Raw genomic sequence first — 22,274 nt, forward strand, 5'->3', positions numbered from 1 at the left:
TGGGGATGGAGCCCTGGATGCGGCTGGCAGGAGAGACAGGGGCCGGGGTCTCCCTGGGGCAGAGCGACGCTGTGCCGGCAGCCGGGCAGGCGGCGGAGGTGCCGTAAATTGGGAACACGACGTTTTGTTCCAGCATCAGAGACAGACTAGTGCATGGCTGAGGGAGCAAAGTCTGGAAAAAGTTCATGTAAAAAGCAGGGGCTGATCGCCTTGTGTTTTAGGTTCGGGCTCTGCCAGGCTCGAGGGAGTTAGTGGAGCACAAAGACCTTGAGCATCTTAGAAGCGCGGGTGATTGCTGAGAGCCAGGGTGCGTTTTGGGAGCAGGAGGAAGCGTGTTCTCGGTATGCAGCATCTCTCTGAAGCAGGAGGTTTAGTTAAGTGCGGGAGTGGAGCTTCCTGGGAGGACAGGGCAAGGGGACCTAGTGCGCGACTCGTGCATCCAGAAAACAGGCAGCCCCGTTGTGCAGGGAAGGGTGTTTGGTGTGTGATTATTTGGTTTAGTTTTTCCAGGGTACCTCTGCTCTCTCTTTTCTTGGGATTGAAAAGGAGGTTTTTGCCACAGCAAACAATGCCACAGGAGCCAGTCTCTTACAGTGGTGATTTCCTCATTAGCTGAGCCTTTCTTTGAGATCTTCTCCACCGTACATGTGCTCTTCTCCGCCTGGTGACTCCCTAGTTGGCAGGCACGAGGAGCGTGCGTGTGGCAGCCTACATGCACAGTTGGGGATTTTTTTATGGGTTTGTTTTAGTAAGAGCTGAAGTAGACACATTGAATGTTTTATAAAGACAATGTATCTGGAGAACCAGTTCCTTTTTTGAATCTCCAAATGTGTATGTGGTCAGTGCCTTCCCTCATTTACATGGATTTTGGTTTTGCTTTGTTCCATGGTTCAGTTTTATATCAGACTAGTGGCATTTTTGCCTCTCTCAACATCTCCACTTTATTGGAATTAGGATAGTTGACCTCACTCTCTTCTGTTTCTTGTTAACTATTCTGTTTATGAAAACTGCCAACATTTATGTATTTTTCCTAAAATGACTGTTTTGCTGCTGGAGTCAGTGCTGCGTTTCTTTATGGTAATATCAAATTATAAAGTATTTTCCAAAGCCTCATATTGAGCAAAGGAAATAGTTATTAGAACAGAGGCTGGGCCATTGCTGGTTTATCCTGAAGTTGATTCTTTTGTGACGTCTTGATATCTCCAATAGTGATTTTCTGGGCTTTCCTAATTTTTATGGTTTTGTGCCAAGCAGACAACATTACCTTTCATGTAAGCAAATCTGGTAATGGTACAGATCTCTTCTGTGATTTTCTTGAGCTGTCTCAAATCTGATGCTTTTATTTCACTGAGATGTTTGACTCTGCTTTTGAGCAGTCTTTCATTCTGTTAAAATTTTGAGACAAACTGGAGGATTTTGTTTAATGGAGACGTTACTTAAAATCATCTTGATGTAGCATTAAAAGACCCACAAAATGACAGGTGATCACTTAACACTGTAGCTTTTCAAAATGTTTGTATTGCTTCATTGCGCATTGTGTTTTGCTTGCTTTATTCATTGTTTATTGCTTTACCTTACAGTAGGCAGGTGTTAGACCTGCTAAAGAAGGGTGCTTTTTGTTAATACTATATGTTGACATATTTGTGAGTTATGTGTACGTCTATACCTCCTTTGAAATTCAAGATCTCTTTTTTTAGTTGCCTTTTTTTTTTTTTAATGCTGTAGTAGCAGAAGCCCATAGTGTTGTTGAGAGCTTTGTCCTTATTTCACGGATGCACTGGGAATTGTTTTTAATCTCCTTTCTGCTTTCCCATTACAGATGGTGATGACGACCCACAACTCTCCTGGGTGGCTTCATCTCCCTCCAGCAAAGATGTTGCATCACCCACTCAGATGATAGGAGATGGGTGTGATCTCGGCATCGGGGAGGAGGAAGGGGGGACTGGCCTGCCATATCCCTGTCAGTTTTGTGATAAGTCCTTCATTCGCCTGAGCTACCTTAAAAGGCATGAGCAAATCCACAGTGACAAACTACCTTTCAAATGCACCTACTGTAGCCGGCTTTTTAAGCACAAGAGAAGCAGGGATCGCCATATAAAGCTTCATACTGGGGATAAAAAATACCATTGCCATGAATGTGAAGCTGCGTTCTCTCGCAGCGACCACCTCAAAATTCACCTGAAAACCCACAGCTCCAGCAAACCATTCAAGTGTACTGTGTGTAAACGTGGGTTTTCATCTACCAGCTCATTGCAGAGTCACATGCAAGCTCATAAAAAGAACAAGGAACATATGGCAAAGACTGAGAAAGAGGTGAAAAAAGATGATTTTATGTGTGATTACTGTGAAGAGACATTCAGTCAGACTGAAGATTTGGAGAAGCACGTAATGACACGCCACCCACAGCTTTCCGAGAAGGCAGATTTGCAGTGTATTCATTGCCCTGAAGTATTTGCAGACGAAAACTCGCTGCTCTCACACATTCATCAAGCCCATGCCAACAAAAAACACAAGTGCCCTATGTGCCCAGAGCAGTTTTCTTCAGTGGAGGATGTGTATTGCCACTTGGACAGCCACAGACAACCTGACTCCAGCAATCACAGCATCAGCCCTGACCCAGTCCTGGGGAGTGTGGCGTCCATGAGCAGTGCAACACCTGACTCTAGTGCGTCGGTGGAAAGAGGTTCCACCCCAGATTCAACCTTAAAGCCTTTGAGAGGACAAAAGAAAATGAGGTCTGTGGACAGAGAGGAAAACCAGAACTGGTCTAAAGTTACCTACAGCTGTCCGTACTGCTCAAAGCGCGACTTCAACAGCCTTGCTGTTCTGGAGATACACCTGAAGACCATTCACGCAGACAAACCTCAGCAAAGCCACACGTGCCAGATCTGCCTTGATTCCATGCCTACACTGTACAACTTGAATGAACATGTGAGAAAAGTGCACAAAACCCATGCCTATCCCATGATGCAGTTTAGCAACATTTCTGCCTTTCACTGTAACTACTGCCCAGAGATGTTTGCAGATATCAACAGCTTACAAGAACACATCCGTATTACTCACTGTGGACCAAATGCAACCCCTCAAGATGGCAACAATGCTTTCTTCTGTAACCAGTGCTCCATGGGCTTTCTGACCGAAGCAACCTTGACTGAGCATATTCAGCAGACTCACTGCAATGTAGGAAATTCAAAATTGGATTCTCCTGTCATTCAGCCAACACAGTCTTTTATGGAAGTTTATTCATGCCCTTATTGCACAAACTCCCCCATTTTTGGCTCCATTCTGAAGCTTACAAAGCATATTAAAGAAAACCACAAGAACATTCCTCTGGCACACAATAAGAAGTCAAAAGCAGAGCAGAGTCCAGTTTCTTCTGATGTTGAAGTCTCTTCCCCTAAAAGGCAACGTCTTTCTGCTAGCGTAAATTCAGTGTCTAATGGTGAATACCCATGTAATCAGTGTGATCTAAAGTTCTCAAATTTTGAAAGTTTTCAAACCCATTTAAAGTTGCATTTGGAGTTGCTGTTGAGGAAACAGTCTTGCCCTCAGTGTAAAGAAGACTTTGATTCCCAGGAGTCTCTTCTGCAACATCTCACTGTGCATTACATGACGACTTCAACTCATTATGTATGTGAGAGCTGCGACAAACAGTTTTCTTCAGTGGATGATTTGCAGAAACATTTGTTGGACATGCATACTTTTGTGTTGTATCACTGCACCCTTTGCCAAGAAGTTTTTGATTCCAAGGTATCTATCCAAGTGCATCTGGCAGTCAAGCATAGCAATGAAAAGAAGATGTATCGTTGCACAGCCTGTAACTGGGATTTTAGGAAGGAGGTGGATCTCCAGATCCATGTGAAGCATAGTCACCTGGGGAATCCATCAAAGTCTCACAAATGCATCTTCTGTGGGGAGACCTTTAGCACAGAGGTAGAGCTGCAGTGTCACATCACAACCCACAGCAAAAAATACAACTGCAAGTTTTGTAGCAAAGCTTTTCATGCCATCATCTTGCTTGAAAAGCACTTGCGGGAAAAACACTGTGTTTTTGATGCTAGTGCGGAGAATGGTACAGCTAATGGCATGACCCCAACTAATAAGAAGACAGAAGGGGCAGATATCCAAAACATTCTAATGAAGAATCCAGATACTTCCAACAGTCATGAAGCCAGCGAAGATGATGTAGATGCTTCTGAGCCCATGTATGGCTGTGACATTTGTGGGGCTGCCTACACTATGGAGGTCCTCTTGCAGAACCATCGTTTGAGAGACCATAACATCAGGCCTGGGGAGGATGACTGTTCTAGGAAGAAAGCAGAATTCATCAAAGGTAGCCACAAGTGTAATATCTGCTCAAGGACCTTTTTCTCAGAAAATGGCCTGAGAGAGCACATGCAGACCCATCGCGGCCCAGCCAAGCACTACATGTGCCCCATCTGTGGGGAACGCTTCCCATCACTCCTGACCCTGACAGAGCACAAAGTCACTCACAGCAAGAGTTTGGATACAGGGACGTGTCGTATCTGCAAAATGCCGCTGCAGAGTGAGGAGGAATTTATTGAGCACTGCCAGATGCATCCAGATCTCAGAAACTCCCTCACTGGGTTTCGCTGTGTTGTCTGCATGCAGACAGTCACCTCTACCCTTGAGCTGAAAATTCATGGGACGTTCCATATGCAGAAATTGGCAGGAAACTCTGCAACCTCGTCTCCCAATGGCCAGGCCTTGCAGAAACTCTACAAGTGCGCGTTGTGCTTGAAGGAGTTCCGGAATAAGCAGGACTTGGTAAAGCTGGATGTGAATGGCCTTCCCTACGGCCTGTGTGCTGGATGCATGACCAGGAGCACCAACGGACAGTCTTCGGGCTTGGCTCCACAGGAGGTGAACGAGAGACCGTGTGGCAGTCTGAGGTGTCCAGAGTGTAGTGTCAAATTTGAAACTGCTGAAGACCTAGAGAGCCACATCCAGGTAGACCACCGAGACCTGACACCTGAGACTAGTGGCCAAAGGAAAGGTACCCAGACGTCCCCTGTTCCCAGAGTAAGTACAGCTGAACTTTAAAATGTCTGAGGGATAAAACATAGACCTTCAATGCGACTCAGAACTGTTCTACTGTTATTTTTTTTTTTAACTGTCACTTAATAAAATTACTTGTGCTACAAAAAAATCCAACAAAAGAGGAAAAAAGGTAGAGTAAGGTACATAGAAAAATTAAATGTTGCGCAGTCTTGCAGGCTCCTTGATTTCTAGTGGCAGTGCACAAGTTTTTTTTTTGTCGTAGAACTGCCCTAGATTTACCAACAGAGAGCTGAGACACTTGAACGGTGGGGATTGAGTTTGTCCATGAATTCTGATACTTCTGAACTGGCAGATCTGGAAAAGCTGGAAGATTCCCACGAAAAAAGGAGATGTTGAGTACCCAAAACAGAAAAAAAGAAAATGATCTGTCGTGCTTCAAGAATGAGAGTTGAGGTCCTACCAGCAAATTAAACATGAGCAGAATCTTAAAGGAACTTCAAAGGAAAACTTTAGTGAATTCCACCCTACCCCCCAAATTCTCACCTAAACCAAATTTCTGTGCCAAAGAGCTTGTTGTTATGGATGGTTTCAGAGTGAACATTGTGAGGCTATTGGATGTCTGTGTGCATACATGTGTGCATGTATGTGTGTGTGGATGATTTGCAAAGTGATTTTGAAAGGATCTGCTTCATGGCTCTCCTGTAAGAGAAGTAGTTTTCTTAGCATATGCAGAAATTGTCTAATGCTGGTTACATCTAATTGTGCTTTCCTTTAATGTTTGCAAATAGCCTGCTTTCATGTTTCTTAGCTTAAGAGATTCTTGGGACCATGCAGATCCAAGAAGGGTTTCAGAAGGCTACTAAGGAGATTAATATCATTTGCAGTTTATAGTCTTTTAAAATTATTTCTTGAAGTTTTGGTTCAAGAATGGGCCAAGTCAGTCCTTCCTCTGTCAGGAACAGATGGAATGAGAAGTAGATTTTGGAAATCTTCTCGGGAGACCAACAGCAGACGCATCCGAGTATTGATATCATCTGACATTTTTAATTAAACATGATGGGGTGAGATTTTCAAAAGTATCTAAGGAAATTAGGCACCCAACTCCTAATGAATAATTCCAGCCATAGAAGCCTGTTTATGCCAATCTGCTAATTAAAGCACCCACAAACACTCTTCCATCTCACTGCATTAAAAGAACTTGAAAATACCATTCAACCAGAACACTGGAGGCTCAGTAAGCAAGAGAAGACCCTAAGTATGGCATGAAGACACAGACTGAGATGCCTGCACTAGAGATGATGCAGGCTGTGTGCGTGTCCAGCGGGACTTGGTAGTGCTGCCTCGGTGCTGGGGCTTATGGGGCAGCAGTGTTTGGTAGAGCTGGGCTGTCTGTGGCCAGGTCGGAGCATGCCAGTGCCTGTGCCAGCACTCGCTGGCATCAACGCCCCTTTCCTGGCTTCTGAGCAAATCCCACAGAAAGTTTAATTCTTAATTTTTTGCTTTTTTAGTTAAACAACTAGATATTGTTCCCTCTGTGTGCGGTAAGTGTATGATTAAGCCTCCAGGCACACACCTAATTCTGCAGGAGAATGAGGAATGGAAGTATCCCTCCTTCAGTGTGATACCTCTTGGGAATTTGGCTTGGGCTCTGGCTAGGTCATTCTTCCTCCTCCTCAGGCCTCTGTTTTCTTCTAGATTCTTTAAAACACCTCTGTTCTCTTAGGTAAGACTAATTCTTACTTCATATGGCTGTGCTTATAGCCTAAAGTATTACCTTTTCTGTCGACTATCAGAAGCAGCTTACATTGCCATTTTCTGCTCCTATTTCTTGCTTTAACTCTTTCTTTTCAGTGACAGCTTCCATACTTGCTTTCTCAAGGGAGAGTTTTAAGTTCTTCAATAAGGTAAATGCTTTGAATTTCATCCCATGAGGGAAGGTCTTAGTTCTTTTGTAGAAGATAATGAAAAATTGGCATTTGTGATGATGTCAAATAGTACATTCAACAGGTGTCTATGGCCTGCACATATGTGCATATTAGAGACATTTATGATATGTATGCCAGGAATAGATATATTGTTATTGGGAATAATTCATTGTCTTAACCTTCATTATAGGTACAAGACCTGAATTCTGATATCAGTTCACATGGAAAATACTGATGTTTCACTCAGGTTTCTCAAGGCAATGACTGCTCTTTGTGTCTCCCTAGCCTAGGAGTTTTCAAAGAATGGTAAATCTCCCTATTTCAGGAATAGCATTAACTTCATTGGTTTCATAGCAAAACTAAGCAAGTTGAACACAATCTCTCTTGTCATCTTGTTAGTATGCTGTGCACAGGTAAAATACCATTTTACTGGAGCAATCTTAAGTGCACAATGCATGTAGAATAATTTGCAGATGTCCAGAGGAAAAAAGCTGCTTCTCTCCAGTTCATGAGCACTTCTACATTTCTTTTTTAAACACCTTACTGATTTTTCTTTCCTTAACAGAAAAGCAGTTGAAGATTAGGGCAAGGTACAGTAAGAAAGAAAATGTAGGGAGATTAGATTTTAAGTAGTGAGTATATATTTCAGAGTAAATAAGAATAGGCAGAATGAAATCCAAGCAGATGGAAAAGATGATGATGACATAAAAAATCTGTAACTTCTTTCAATGTCAGAAATCACTCCACCAGCAGTTGTTGGTTACTTCTTGAATTGTTGAAATGAGCATGAAGCCTAGAGGAATTTCAGGGGAAAAACAATAAAATTAAGATTTAACCCCAAAGTGAATGAAAGGAAGAAAACAAATATTAGCTCTTGATGAATAAAAAAAGAAAATATTTGGGAAAGAAAAAAAAGCAGGAGAAAACAATTCTTGTTTACTGTAAGTGTTAATGTTTGTGTATATATGTGCATGGATATAGCACCACAAAGAGAATATGAATATCTTGTTATATCATGTTTCAATTTTTTACTATTGAACTTTTGGAGGTTTTGTTCTGAAAATCAGTTGGAGACAGCTAGATGAGGATCAAAAAGCACTCAGAATTGCTTGGCAGTTTGTTTGTTTTTTTTTTTTTTTAATCCATAAGAATAAAAGAAAGCATCTAACCCTTGAAAATGCTGCTGTATTCTGTCTTCTTCAGTAACACTGTAGTATAGCTATCAACCCAGAATAAATTTCTGTGAATTGATCACATTTGTTTCTAGGACTTCTAAGTAGGATCCAATCTTGATGGTCAACAAGATAGAGTTCCAGATGGACAATGTTTTTGCCTTGTGTGCATGGCAGCATCTGCATTGGAGGATTTGTTATTAGGAGATTTTAAGTCAAATCAATGGTCTTCCATAGGAAGCATCACTAAGAAGAGTAAATAAAATATACCTTAGCAGTAAAAGATTGCTCTAACATCATTTTTTGTTTGATTCTTATAGTTTTATATGAGCTATTCTGTTTGGATAGGACTGAAGGTTTTGTTTTTTTTTTTAGATGAGCATCACAAGTGGAGGTACAATTCCAGTACCTGACACATGTATAGCTCAAAACCTTTTCTAATTCTATTACAGTGGTATCAGAGGTAATGCTTTCATGTTTCTCTGAACATATTTCTGTGCGTAGGAGCTTCAGTTTTGAACATATTCTATTAATTCCTTTTAAGATGTTTTATAGAGGAATGTGCATATCTTGAGAAACGTGACTAGCTGTTTAGGACTGAGATTTCTCATTGCCCCTTCTAATACTAGAAACATTTCAAGCTGTTCTTTCTCTTACACAAATTTATCCTTATTTTATACCTTAGTTATCATCAACAGTATTTGTTCAATGTTGACAATGGCAAATGCTTAGTCTTCCATTAAATTTCCATCTTGAATGGTGTTATATTTTATTGCACCTAGGTTATTCGGATTGAAGAAGCAAAGGAGGTGGCATAGGAAGTTGGAAGAATGAACCCTATTGTGCTTCTTTACTCAGTTCCTTTTCTCCTTCATACTTTCTTGGACTCAATTCCTTCTCTTTGTTCTCCCCCAAACCCCTTCTCCTCCCTTGTAAATCCACTTGAATGGAGGAATATTTTCTTTGTAGAACAGGAAACCATTTCCAGATTTAAAGGAGGACAGTCTGGAAAACCCATGGGAACAATAGTTACTTTAGGAAAGAAAGCAGAACCCTCTATTGTTATTATTACTATTTTGTGCCAAGGTTAGAATTAAATATCTTGACTTAATGGGGATCGAAGTCTCAGCTGAATGCCTGCTCATTTGGTCTCTTTTGTCACCTAGATGCAATCATGTAGACTCTGTTAGCTCCTTGGAGTCTGGGCACCTTTGTTGTCACCACTTCTGAAGACAGAACTTTAAAAAGAGATTACTGACCTGTTAATAATGCCTGTGAAGCCACAATACCCACAAAAACAGTAGTAGATCTTATTTGGTACCACAAATAACACACCCTTGTATTCAAACTAGTGCTCCCTATTTATTAAGAATGGAAGTCTAGTTTTGTAATATTCTTTTAAAGAGAATTATTAATGAGCCAAGAAATCAGCTCTTCTATCTCTTGCATATACATTTGGGTGCTAATCTAGTTGTAGTTGTTTTATGGCATATATAAGGCCATTTAATAATCGTACTCCATATTGAGCAGGGTAGCCTGTCACAAGAGCCATCGCCTCAGTTAAGCTACTCTTGTGCATGCATGTGTCTCAGCTGAAGCTGAAGATAATGCCAAGAGGAACATTGAAATCTGCCATCTTCTCTGAGGGGTCTCACGCCAAGTGGAGTGTTTTATAAGTTTGTGAAATGGTGTGGCGGAGTTTACACTGGGTCTGTGGGTAAACAAAGACATCCTGTCTCCAGATCTGTTAGCAAGTAGCTTTCAGAAGCACCAAAATAAATTAAAAAAATGAATCATTTGTTTGTGTTTAATATAACTTTAAAGGTTTGAAATAGAGTTGAACTGAAATATTGTCCTTTTTAGGTAGTTACTTATGGAACCCTCAAAACAGAGATAAGTGTTGAACAAAGCACAAGACTTAGTCAGCTTTGAAGTTTTAAAGAGGATGATTTCAAGTTTTAAATGTGACCATATGAGTCCTTCACTGCCCAAATCCTGTTTTTCTCCTCCAAAGTTTTTTGTGTTTTGCTTTGTTTTTAAAGTTAGGAGACCTCAGCATGTGTATGACAGCATATTTGAGAGGACGTGTGTATGTGTGTGTGCTGTGCTTGTCTGCCAGAAGAGACTCCCAAGAAGAGAGCTGCAGAAGTCCAGCTGCTTTTCCATTAACAGCCTTGATTTCCAAATGGACTCCAGGAGGATAGCTGCCTACAGATAACTAGCCAGTCCAAACTATTTCCTTTTATATGTTTGGCTGTGTCAGGTTTCGGCCAATGAAGTGCAGCCTTCTTCCTGTTATCATGTTAATCACCCATTGTTATTTAGCCTGGAAGGCCCTGCCTATGTCTAAACACATACTGTGTACAGAATTCATAGAATAGGCATAACATCCATAGACTGGTGCATTTGTTATTACGGTATTACAGCATGTTCATTAACCTCCAGCAGGCTAACTTGTTGCCATTGATGACATGGGAAGTAGTTAAGAAGCTCTTGGCAGCACCTAATTTGTTCTTTCCTCAGCAGGCATTCAAGGAAATTGGATCCCATGCTCAGAGGTTACAGCAACTCCTCTGTTTAAACTCAAAACTTCTGACTTACTACTGCTGTCCTAAAAATGGGATTCTATACATAGGTGTGGAGCAGAGGCTGTAAGAAAAAATCAGCTGCATCTAAAAGTGCACAAAAACCACCTTCAAAAAAGTTAAGCAGATGCTGTTTACTGAATTGGGTTTTTCAGTGCCAATAGCCTGGGATTCTCATCATGTTGGGGCTATATGAGCAGAGAAGGCCTCAGTGGAGGGAGGTTGAAGCATATAGCATTCTATATTCATGATCACACTTGCCTTACGCTGCAGCGCAGTTTTCTCTAACCTCTTTTTTGTTATTAAACAGAAAAAGACCTATCAATGCATCAAGTGCCAGATGACCTTTGAGAATGAGAGGGAGATACAAATCCATGTTGCTAACCATATGATTGGTAAGACATTCTTTAAACTAGGCCACTCATTGGCTGCTTGTTTTTTGCTACTCTTTGAAATTCACTAATCTGATAACTTGTTAATATTCATGCTGTAATTTATTTTTTTATCTTTCAGAGAATTTTTTTTTGACGTAATGATTCTTCACTTCAAAGCCTTTTAAATATGTGGTTATAAAAGTGTTACTGCTGAGCTTTTTTCCTTATCCTTTTGAGTCCTCATGTAGCATTTTCATTTATATTAAAATCAAACTTTTGACAGTATCTTCCATTTGATAGCATAAATTTTTCTCTATCCATGTAAAAAGTACTTGCCAGTTGTCAATCACTTAGGAGCAATTATGTTTCAATATTGTGTGTCATGACATTGAATAGATTTAACTGCTAGCATTTTCCCAGCTAAGTATGCTGAATTCCTGAGGAACATTGTCAAAACAAAACACTTACGAAGTTATTTCAGTGTTTTTTTTGGTTTTGCTGGTTTTTTTGTTTGTTTGGTTTTGGCTTTGTTTTTTTTTCCCAATAATTTTGGGCTTCAGAAAGTTCAACTTCTCAGACGTACAAGTGTTTTAAAAATCAGTGCTTGCTGCCTTCTACTGCAGTGCTGTTGCAAGAGTTTGTAGTGAAGTGTTACTTTAATCTGATGGGTTGTATTTTTGCTGCAGCTGCATGGTTGTTTTCCTGATGAATGCAAAGAAATGTTTTCCTGTCTGCACAGATGTTATAAATATAGGTACTGGCCCAAGAGGTCAGTTTATTTTGATGTATAAACCACAAAGGAGTTACTTACACATGCCACTTTAGGTATATGTTGGACAAAACCCTTGAAGGACCCTACAGCGCACTGTGTGTGTCATATGTTCACATGCAGCATTTACCTCCCATAAGCATAATGGTTTTCCTTCAACAGTTTTACATTTATGAAACTATTCTCCTGTCAACACATGTATGTATTATCTTTGAAGTGAATTACGCATAAATACCAGTGAGAGAAATACGGACTGACAAAGTCTTCACACTCCCAAACCCAAATTAAAAATGCACGTTGTCAGTCACAACAATTTTCTTCTGAGAGCCAGGCAGGAGTCTGAAGTCAATGTCAAGCAGGTTAAGATGAAGGTATCTAAAAATGTTTTCTTTCTTAGCAGGTGTTAATGTAATCTCTCGTTTGTAAGCTTGAAGAGTGAGATCCTTGTTAATTGGACCACAGTGATTTCATGTAGCTCCACCTAAAATTTTTATTTTTTTTTAGGAAACCTGAAAGAAGGAGTCGTTAGCAAACATAGTACTTGTTTCAACTTCATTTCCAATCCAGTGGCTAATAAATGATTTTTAAATACAAAGGTCATGAAGTGCCAGCTTAAGGTTCTGCTTGATCTGAGAGGGGAATTCTTTTTCGTTTTGAAAAGATGTAATTTCTTCATTTTCCAGTAACTAATGTGTGAAGTTTATTTATGTGTATTCCCAAATTAGTGCTGTCTGGAATAATACACGATGACATAACAAGGTTCACTATTAATTCTATTGGAAAACAACAGTGATAGAAGGCATAGGGAGCTGAGAAAAATGTGGTACTGCTGTTTGTGAAAACTGTACCTATGGTTTCCTTGGAGCTGTAAATAAGTTATTATACATATTTGGAAGAACTTTATATAAGTACAAAGGTACATATAATCTCAGTGCTGTGACCTGGAACATTGTAAGTACCAGAACATGATGAGAAAATGTGTAATTATTCCATTGTCGTGTCAAGTCTTTGTGTCTCTTTGCTGAGATATGGACTGAGAACACTTGTTAAGTTCAAGTCACCACTCTTTTTTTTTTTTTTATGGTGCAGTTTAGGAAAGAATAAAGTATAGAAAGCTTTAATATGGAGCCAAGCTTTCTCCTGCTGTGGTCATCTTAGTGCACAAGGCACTTGGGCCTGCTCTCCTTCAGGACAGGTGACTGCTTCAGAAAAGGCATTGCCAGTGATGATATTTGTTCTTTACTGCAGAATACTGAAGGTGAAAGGAGAGGGTAGATGTCACCATTTTTCCAACAATAAATGCTGTGCAGATTTTCTGGTGATAATTTGCATAGTGCTGGGTCAGTAAGAGTGAGAACAGTGATGGATTGCCTCTTAGGCTTGCTCCTGTGCTCTTTGTTCGAAGCCTGAGATCCCTTACTCAGGCCATGGGAGAGATGGGCTTGTGCCTCCTTACCCCTCAGACTGGTTAATCACTTATAAAACAAGGGATGCAAGAGTTTCCATTCTTGATCTTAGACCAAGTCTAGCCAGATGGGCAGTGAGAGAAAGAAGTTAACATAACTGTTCCTGCAGCCCAGGTCTGTGTCAAAGGGGTTATTAATGTTATCATTGTAAATTTAAGGTCTGCAGATGAGGATTTGTCTGTGCTGCAGGGGCACTGGGATCCCAGGGTGAAAATACAATGTTTTAGGGGGTGGTGGGAATCTTGACCTTAGACTGTATCTCTCCAGGAGCTTAAGGTTGAACTCATCTCAAAGAACTTGTATCTGTCTAAAATTAAGGTGTCTGGTTTAATATAGTCATTGAGATGCTGTCTAGGGAAAATGAATGATTGATACCGATCTAAGATAAGTGTTTGAGGAGGATAAGCATTTCCAGGGAGAGATTTTTATCTCTCTTTTGAATTTGAAGTGAGTCAAGACAATGAAGTTAGCCTTGACATGTGATTTTTAGGTAAAAAAAATCCTTGGCTTTGATAATCCAGGACCTGTCAGCAGCACTTTCTTCTCATACTTTGAGAAACCCAAAATCAATAGTTGAGATATCCTGAGCACTTGCTTATGATTTTATTCTGCTCATGCGACTGTCAACAAAGAAATCCCTGCTCTGTAGCAGCAACACCTCTCAAGTATCAGTATGTGTAATATGATTAAATAATTCAATTACTTCTTGCTTCATAGTCTTAAAAAGTGCATCCAGTTAAGTTGGCTGTGCCTCTCTCTTCAGCCTCTCGGCTCCTCAGTCTGAAGTCAGAGGCCCTGCTCATAATTCATGGAGGTAAGGGGTTTATTTTTTTTGAAGCAGTATGCAGGGAATTTCCAGTGCTACTCCTCCACACCACTATGAAAAATTACCCTTCTGCACTCTAGCCCTTCATATCCTGTGCATGAACACAGAGGCACATTGGGTCCTGCACAGGGTCCCTGGGGAAGGAGCAGGCTGGATACATCCCCAGAGGCGGTAAATGGTAGATGTTCCATTTCATTTTGCACTAGTGCCTGTAGGAGGGCTGTAAGCAGAACAGACCTCAGCTGTGCCTAGCCAGGAAGGGGTCTGTTTAGAAATGTTTTCAACCGGGGAATGTGGGGTGTTCAGGGTAGAATTTTTGGATGGCAGAGGTCTTTGAAACATTGTACTGATTGGTGCTCCTTTGAAACATTTCCATGCCCACAGAAAGGGGATCCCTCTTTGAAACTTTTCAGGTGTTAGGGAGTCCACCTGGGACTATATCAAAAACTTTCAGTAGTTCTTGCTGCCTCTACTTGCTTACCTCCTGTTGCGCTGACCTGGCCATGTTTAAAGCTTCTCTCCCTTATCTCCCCACCTACCACTGCCTCTGATGTGCAGTCTCTACTAGATGGAGGGAAAGATAGGGGGTATGCAGCTGTGGCCTCTACAGGGTGCACTGAGCAGTCATGGCAGCAACCAAAAGTGTGGAAATCTGTCAGTGCATCTTCTCCCCAATGGCTGGGGGAGCCATAGAACTTCAGTCTCCAACACAGAGCCACCACCGAGTCCCCACAGCATGTGAGTGGTGGCTGCCGTGGGGAAAAGACCCCAGCAGTCACCCAGAGAGTGGGAGACCCCACTCAAGAACCCTGCACAGGGAACGTAAGGATTTGGTCCTGGGCTTCCTATTGTTTTTTTACAGCTGTGCTGTTCCCAAAGCCCAGCTGGGGGCCCTAATTAATATTTTTCAAGATGCACAAAATTCCACAGATATGTCACTCTCCAAGCAGGTCAGGTCACGCTGTACCATGGAAAAGTACATGCAGATACATGCTGGGGCTCTCAGCTGTTTGAGTAAGGGAAGTGGTCACAGCAGTACTTCTCTTGGTTAGATGGGGGATGTTTGCTATTTAATGACCAAAAAGATGAGCAACTGTCCCCACCCTCCTTTCTCCCTTTTTCTCAGAAAGCCTCCTGACAAATGTGCAGGGAAACTCAACTGCAGTGCAGTTAGTGCTGGAACAGGGGAAATAATGATTCCTGGTCATGCTCTAATGCTGGGATAGCTGCAGGGCTTTCCTGCCTCTGCCTCCAGAGGTGTGTAAGGGTTTGTGGGCTCACAAGAGGTTGACTCCTCAGAGCTAAACAGAGCCCTTCTCTGGTGCCACTCCTGTCCTTACACGTGCAATTATAGCTGCTCCCAGTGAAAATTCACATCTGAATGCTGGTGAGCAGTGAGGGAGGAAGGGGGAGCACAGGCTGGACATGTTGCAATATATGCATGAGGCCCTGTTTGTGCTTTGAGAGCCACTGGGGACAAAAGGGAGTGCTGGAAGGAAAACTTCCAGAAGTCACATGGAAATTGTTCAGTGATCTGGTTCTTGGAGTGCTGTCTGAATAAATACCTCCCTGTCTGATGTGATGGGGCCAACCAAGTTAAACACCATTTTTGGAGGAATGGTGGGAATTTTCTGAGTGTTGCCCTAAGCCATGGTATATCATACAGTGTATGTAGCACAGGACTCCAAGTATCTGAATTACCTTTCCTGCCCTTAAAGATCAAGTTCTGGAAACACTCTGCCAGTATTAAAAACAAAGAGGAGGGATAACAACCATTCACAGTTAGATTTCTTTCAGATGCATAAAATTACTCTAAACAAAAAATGACCAAATATAGGTTTGTTTTTTTGTTGACGTCTTAAAATTACAGAATATCTAAAATTAACAAAATAAGTTTGTTGCTCATAAGATGTCAAACTGTCTCTTTTAAAGTTAGTAATTACAGAAATAATTTTCTAAAAAGAAGCAATTTAGAAAGCTAATTTTATATTCAAAAGAATTACCAAGTTGAGAAAACAGCACAGTGGTGAAGGGGTTGAGATAGTATTCAAAATCAAACATAAATCAATGCATTCCCAGTTACGTTTTCCTCTTCTGTTTAAAAATGGAAGCAAACAGTTTTATCATTTGATTTAGGAGCTCATAGTTTTCATAAATTCAGATCTTAACAAAATGGCTAGATTATATATTATGTAAATAAACGTTTGGACTCAGTTTGGATGGTCTTGGACTCTGGCCTGTCATGGTAGATTTTAAGTGCATGTGTATGTGAAAAGTATGTAGGTTAGGATCATTTTTGCACAACTGACTTTTATACATGCAGAACTACTAGCCCTGGGCATCTCTGATGGGGATGTAAAGCATTTCTGGTACTTAGGCCTGATCTTCTGAAGTGCTCTGTTTCTTCTTCTCATTGACTTGGGAGCTGAGGACAGCCAGCACGTGTCAGAATCTCTCTTATAATAAAACATCTTTTATATGAAATACCAAAATTGGAGCCCTGCGCAGGGAACATTAGGATTTGGCCCAGGGTTATGTTGGAAGAAGGGCAGCTTTAATTGTTGTAAAATTCCCATTTTCCTGTGTTTAGCACAGTACTTGGATTGATTTAAAGTTTAAGGATGCTATTTGGTAAATTCTCTTCTATTCCTTCCATTAAGATACAGTCATGATAATTGTGTCCTGAAACAAAACTGTTTAATTCTTGAGGGAGACTCTTCAGACCTAAGCACTACTGTTAGTTAAAACATATACATAGTAGCAATGATGATGACATTGTAAAGCACTATCTTGGTAATGGATTTCAGGCATTAAGGCGAATAAAAATGTGCCAGATTGTTTTTGATGCATTAGATGCAAATTATCAACAGGAACATATTTCTGAACTCAACAGCTGAATGTGTGAATTAATTATGGACACATTAGGAACTCAAAAAAATTTTTTCAACTTTTATGTTTGTAAAGCGTGTTCCAAGTAATTGCTCTTTTAATGCAGAAATGAAGGTACATCCGTCATATATTTACCCAGCACTTGCTTCAATATCCAATTCTATGTGGGCTTGACTTAATTAACAGTATGTACTAGATTTTCATTTGGCTGGCTATTGTGAAAGAATAATTTTAGGGAAAAACTGCTAAGTGTATTTATCTTAACAGATGAAGTACATACATGATGTTTCCACATGCACATGAGAGCAGTACTCCCACCATGTGTGAGTGCCGTGGGCTGGCCAGAGCCCTGCCAGTGCTGCTGCTGGAAACTTTGCCTGAATGGAGCTTGCTTGTGGGCAGAGGGATTTGCTTATGCCAGTAGGTCCTCATGTTATTTTGTCCAACCCTGAGCCCTGGATTTCTATTTTTCATGTTAATTATTTTTAGCATTAAGCACTTGTGCAGGTAGTTAAATAACATTGTAATGAGTATAGTATTTAAAAGGCTAGAAATGCTTCATTTTAAAAGCTGCACTTTTTAACAGTGTAGCTGCGATTTTTAGCTGAAAGCCCAGTTGCCATTGCTAACAGACAGAAGCAGCTCCCTTTAATATAAACAATATTGTCCCTTTATAATCTGTTACTTAATTGGTTTCTTACTTTAAAACTTGTTTCATAACACTGGATTTTTACTGCCCCTTCTTTTCTAAGGTTGGAAAATTCATTATCCCTAATCTTAATAATTTTATCTAGTCATATTGTGCAGCTGTGGCCTCATGTAATTGTTATCTATGCATATTTGTTAATACAAATTACTCTGTTTTATGAGAATGTGTTTTGTTTTGCTTGTTTATCTACCAGCAAATAACATTTCTCTTAATGTATTCATTCACATATTCCTTCTGCATTTTTCATTTCATTTACAACTTGGTAATAGTAGATAGGTTTTCTCTGACATTTTTATAGCTGCTATGACAACATTCCTGTTTTGCATGATACATGCATAATCGGCTATGATCACAGTTTTACATTGCTTTCATTCTTTCTTAACTGTGTTAAGATTCCTTACAACCTCCAACTCAATTTTCATATGCAGTTGTGATTACACCTGTTTAAACATTTTCCTGGTAGTTTCATATTTATTCATAAAGGGAACAGTTGGTAAAACACCTTATCTGCAATCAGCCTTGGTTTTAAGTGTGATATTTCTTCAGAGTTCTCATTAGCACGCTCCTCAATCTATTCCCAGCCTTTCAACATCAGTTAGGCAGTGTGGCAAAAAAATGCTATTTTTTTAGTTAACTTTGCCCTGTGTAGCAGTGATTCCTCTGAATGTGTAATTTGTTCTTAATTTTTATTAATGCCATTAACCTTGAAAGCTGATGTACATTGGTATTTAAGCCTACAGAGATGATTTTGGCTGTTTCTCAGATATTTTACATGCATGTAGCCATTCATGTATCTCTTAAGTTCACAAGCAAATTCCTTGGCCCCCCTTTACTAACCTTGAACCCGGAAAAGAAAACAAATTCTTACCATATGGGGTTTGGGTTCTCCCTGCAGATGGCAAAATGGCTCTGCTCTTTCACAGTGGTGAGGTCAGCACCCCTCTGTGTCCTACTTTCAAGGAAGAAACACCAGAATATTTCTTGGTGATGGAGGAGGGAGAAAACCCTACATCATAGGTGTAGTCTTCAGACTTCATATAAATAACATTTTCAGGAAGTTCTTCTCATGTGAATGTGAGACTAATGTTTGTATCACTTTTGTCGTAAAATCTAGGTGTTAGTGATTTCTCTATAGGAGCTTATTAATAGATAACAGCTTTACCCGGAGAAAGTAGATGTTATCCCCATTTCTTCTTTATTTGCCAAATGAATTTATTGGTTTGGAAATATCAGGTTCCTGTACCTACCTCTCTTGAGTGATAGAAAGCTTTGTGCCATTTCATGAAAGACAGCTGAAATTTGAGAACTGAATAAGGAACAAAGAATGAATGCTTAGTGAAACTGGAAAAACCCGTACTGGGTTAGGTAGGAATTAGCTTGGGCAGAGTTATAAAATACTCTTTTTCCCTCTTTGGGGAAACCTAGACAAGGTTCCAGACTGTTTCCAGTCATAGGAAAATGTGAAAAGAAAGTAAACTACAGTTAAATTCCTTTTCTACTAATAAAGTTCTGGATTTCATTCTTTCTGAATTTCTGGTTCAATATTCAGCGCTCCTGAGCATTGGATCTAGGATGCCTATTTTTCTTCTAATTTTTATTAGAGACCTTTGGGTTTGAATCAGTATGGGTACTGGTGTACATATGCTGAATCCTAACTCTGGTTATCAGAGAAAAATGGATTGTCTGTATGTTAAAGGGCCAGATTTGTTTCTCCTGTTACCTTGTTCACTTCAAAGAGGGATTGTTGGCCTGTTGCTTTTAATTATAGTTCAAACTAAACTACATCCTTAACCTTGGGGATGATTTAATCTGGGCTCTGAGAACAAGAGGTTACCAAATGACATAGCCCTTAAAAAAAAATATTTCTGTTTTGTCATCACTGGCAAGCAGGTCAAATCAAATCCAGCCTTCCTGTATGCTCTACCTATCTGGGGTACTGGCATCTTCTATTTTTTCATTTGTGAAGGGAAACTTTACTACCCTGAGGTCCTTCACAAGTGATCCCCATGAAACAAACCCATATAAATTATTTAAATGCTTTTAACTTTTTCAGTGTTTCAAGACTCCTGACACAGATAAAGCCTTTGCGTAAATGGTCTCTGTCATTTGCACCAGATGTGCTTGCTTGCTTCTATAGCAAGTTTTTGTCACAAAATCATTTTCCTTCAATTTGTTAGTAACTTTTGACAGCTTTGGGCCTTTGCAGGACTGAGGAGGTTTTTAATTGAATATTTTGACTTGGCTGACTTATTGTGTGCCATTTTAAAAATTAAATTTCTTTAATTAAAAAATAAAAATCTTGCCATTCTTGTGATAGTCAATATCCACTATGTGATTGCACAGTAAGCTTGAAGAGAAGACTTCAGGTTGTCCTTGTCCCACTTCCTTGCAGTAATGTCAAACTTTAATAAACTGGAAAATCATAATTTTATAAATGAAAAAGCTTTTTGATCCTGCCACCACTGACAAACCCCAAAGAATCTATGTGTATGAATACCTTGGTCTTCAGAAGACAGAGCTCCATAGAGATCAAAACACCTCAGTGGTCTCATGGTGTTTTCCATTGTTGTCTTTTTCACCAATATGCTTTCTCCTGCCTCGCCTCTGCTTTGTGTTTTGTGGTTTATTGCGCTGGCACAAACCCAGAGACAGATGGGGTGAATGTGGTGCTGACCCCATGGGGAGAAGTGGAGCTTTTTTACCCCCTGCTTCCTGTAGGTACGGGCCAAAACCAGTTTGGTCTGGTGTTTCCTTCTTTCGCACCACCTGAATTGGTGGAAAAACGGCATTGCAGTAGGAAGTACACAGCACACTTCTTGTGTGTATAAATCACCACTTCAGTCAATCATAGCTGATTTGAAATTTAATTCTGCCATCAGATGCTCATCATCCATCATCCGGTGAGCAGTTAAGGGCCTTAAAAAATGACCAAATCTGTTGAACATTTTGCATGTAACTGTGAAGTGTTTAGATTTTATGATAGCAGTGTTTTATTCTGTATTCACGGGCAAATTTTTTTAGTGTGGTTCAGGCCATGCAGATCCATTGGTTTTAGGTTTTGCTCCAGGTAGAGTTTGGGTGTTTTAAAGGATCAGCATCAACTAGCACCAGTGGTATGTCCTCTGTTGGGTTTTGCTTGCGTTAGCTATCATGTATTATTGAGGTATGGACAAATATTTCTTAAGCCCCATGACAGTGAGTTATATCCAGGAATAAATACTGGCAAAAAAGTTAAATGATGAAACCTCATGCAATGAACAGTAACTGATTCAAGCTGAGTCAGATATAGATAGCTAAAGTTGAACGGAAGAAAGTATTGTGGAGACATTTTCTCCTTTTTTAAATTTTTAGTTAAAAATTTCCTCTCTTTTCTAAAAACAAAAAGAAGCAAAGATAAAAATAAAAGGGTAGAGCAACTGTTGACCTTTTGATTCAGCATTTATTCTTTAAATCTAAGAATTTAGATTTGTGGGGGGGTGGGGAAACAACCCCTTCTACCCTTTTAAAATATTTTAAAACTCTTAATAACTGTGTCTTGAAGAACATCAATAGAGAGAGATTCGGAGGCTAATTTGAATGAGTCAGAAGCTGAAGTCAACAATGTCTGTGTTAAGCCTGAATTATGAACTTCCAAGGGATGGAGAACTAAAATTATGAGATATTAGTTGCTTGATTAGCTCACTTTAAAAATCTAGGAGGAGAATGTTACATTTTTTAATCTAAGGCTTTTAAAGTTACATATCCTTTGACTTAGTTCAACAAAGATAAAAAACCAAACCAAACCAAACCAAACCATTGAAAAAGCAATCAATAATTTTTTATTTTAGTAATTACAGTAATTAGAAAAAAAAAAAGGCCTGAAATTCAAGTCTGTAGTCCTCTTAAAATTTGCTTTGTCTCTTAAAAGAAGGAAGCGTATTCTATTACTCCACAGTTATACAGAAATACAATAATACAAAAACACTTCAGGTATCAGAAAAGTTAAATATATTATCAGAGAATTATTAAAAAGAAAGTGAGGGTCTTTTCCGGTTTTCACTGAAACTTGTAAGGATTCTTTTTTGGTATGAGTATGTTAACAGTGTTAACATCCACTGTCTGGACATCTAATGCTCAGGTATCTGTCATACTCTTCGACTGTAGGAGACTTCTATGCATAGCTGTTCAACTTTGGGTGCCAAGGAGTCCATGTAGTGTTCATGTGGGGAAAAGTGCCTGTGTATTTTCTGAACAGCTTGTAGTGAAACAGAAATGCGCAGTTGCTTGTAAATGCTTCGCTGCCAAGCAGCTCAAGATGGTGAAGGTTAGCAGTTCTGGGCTTCAACACAGACACTCCTTGTGAACTATTAACTACCAAGTGGTTTGTTTTGTGCAGTAGTAGTCTGTGCAATCTAAACATCAGTCTGCAGTGTTGAAGGAAAAAGACATTTGTCATGCAGGCTAGGAGGCCACATTTCAAGTAACACAAAGGTGTGGGTCTGTTAGCTCTAGAACCATGACCTAATACTCTTTTATTATTAACTCCTGAAAATATTGA

The 22,274-nt window shown here is 39.9% G+C and overlaps 1 protein-coding gene across 6 annotated transcripts in view; it reads left to right on the forward strand.

Annotated features, from left to right (window-relative positions):
- Positions 1–22,274, forward strand: part of ZNF423 (zinc finger protein 423) — a 235,321-nt gene that overhangs the window by 134,661 nt on the left and 78,386 nt on the right. For 5 of the 6 annotated variants that reach the window (XM_062604901.1, XM_062604898.1, XM_062604899.1 and 2 more), the window contains 2 exons: positions 1,820–5,043; positions 11,015–11,099. In XM_062604901.1, the coding sequence (XP_062460885.1) occupies positions 1,820–5,043; positions 11,015–11,099 (3,309 nt within the window). The remainder of the gene's footprint in view (positions 1–1,819; positions 5,044–11,014; positions 11,100–22,274) is intronic. The other variant, XR_009962012.1, reaches the window with a different exon arrangement.

The sequence above is a fragment of the Pezoporus occidentalis genome, unplaced genomic scaffold (assembly GCF_034315485.1).
Source record: "Pezoporus occidentalis ecotype Australia unplaced genomic scaffold, CSIRO_AGI_Poc_V1 ctg89, whole genome shotgun sequence".
NCBI classification, from domain to species: Eukaryota; Metazoa; Chordata; class Aves; order Psittaciformes; family Psittacidae; genus Pezoporus; species Pezoporus occidentalis.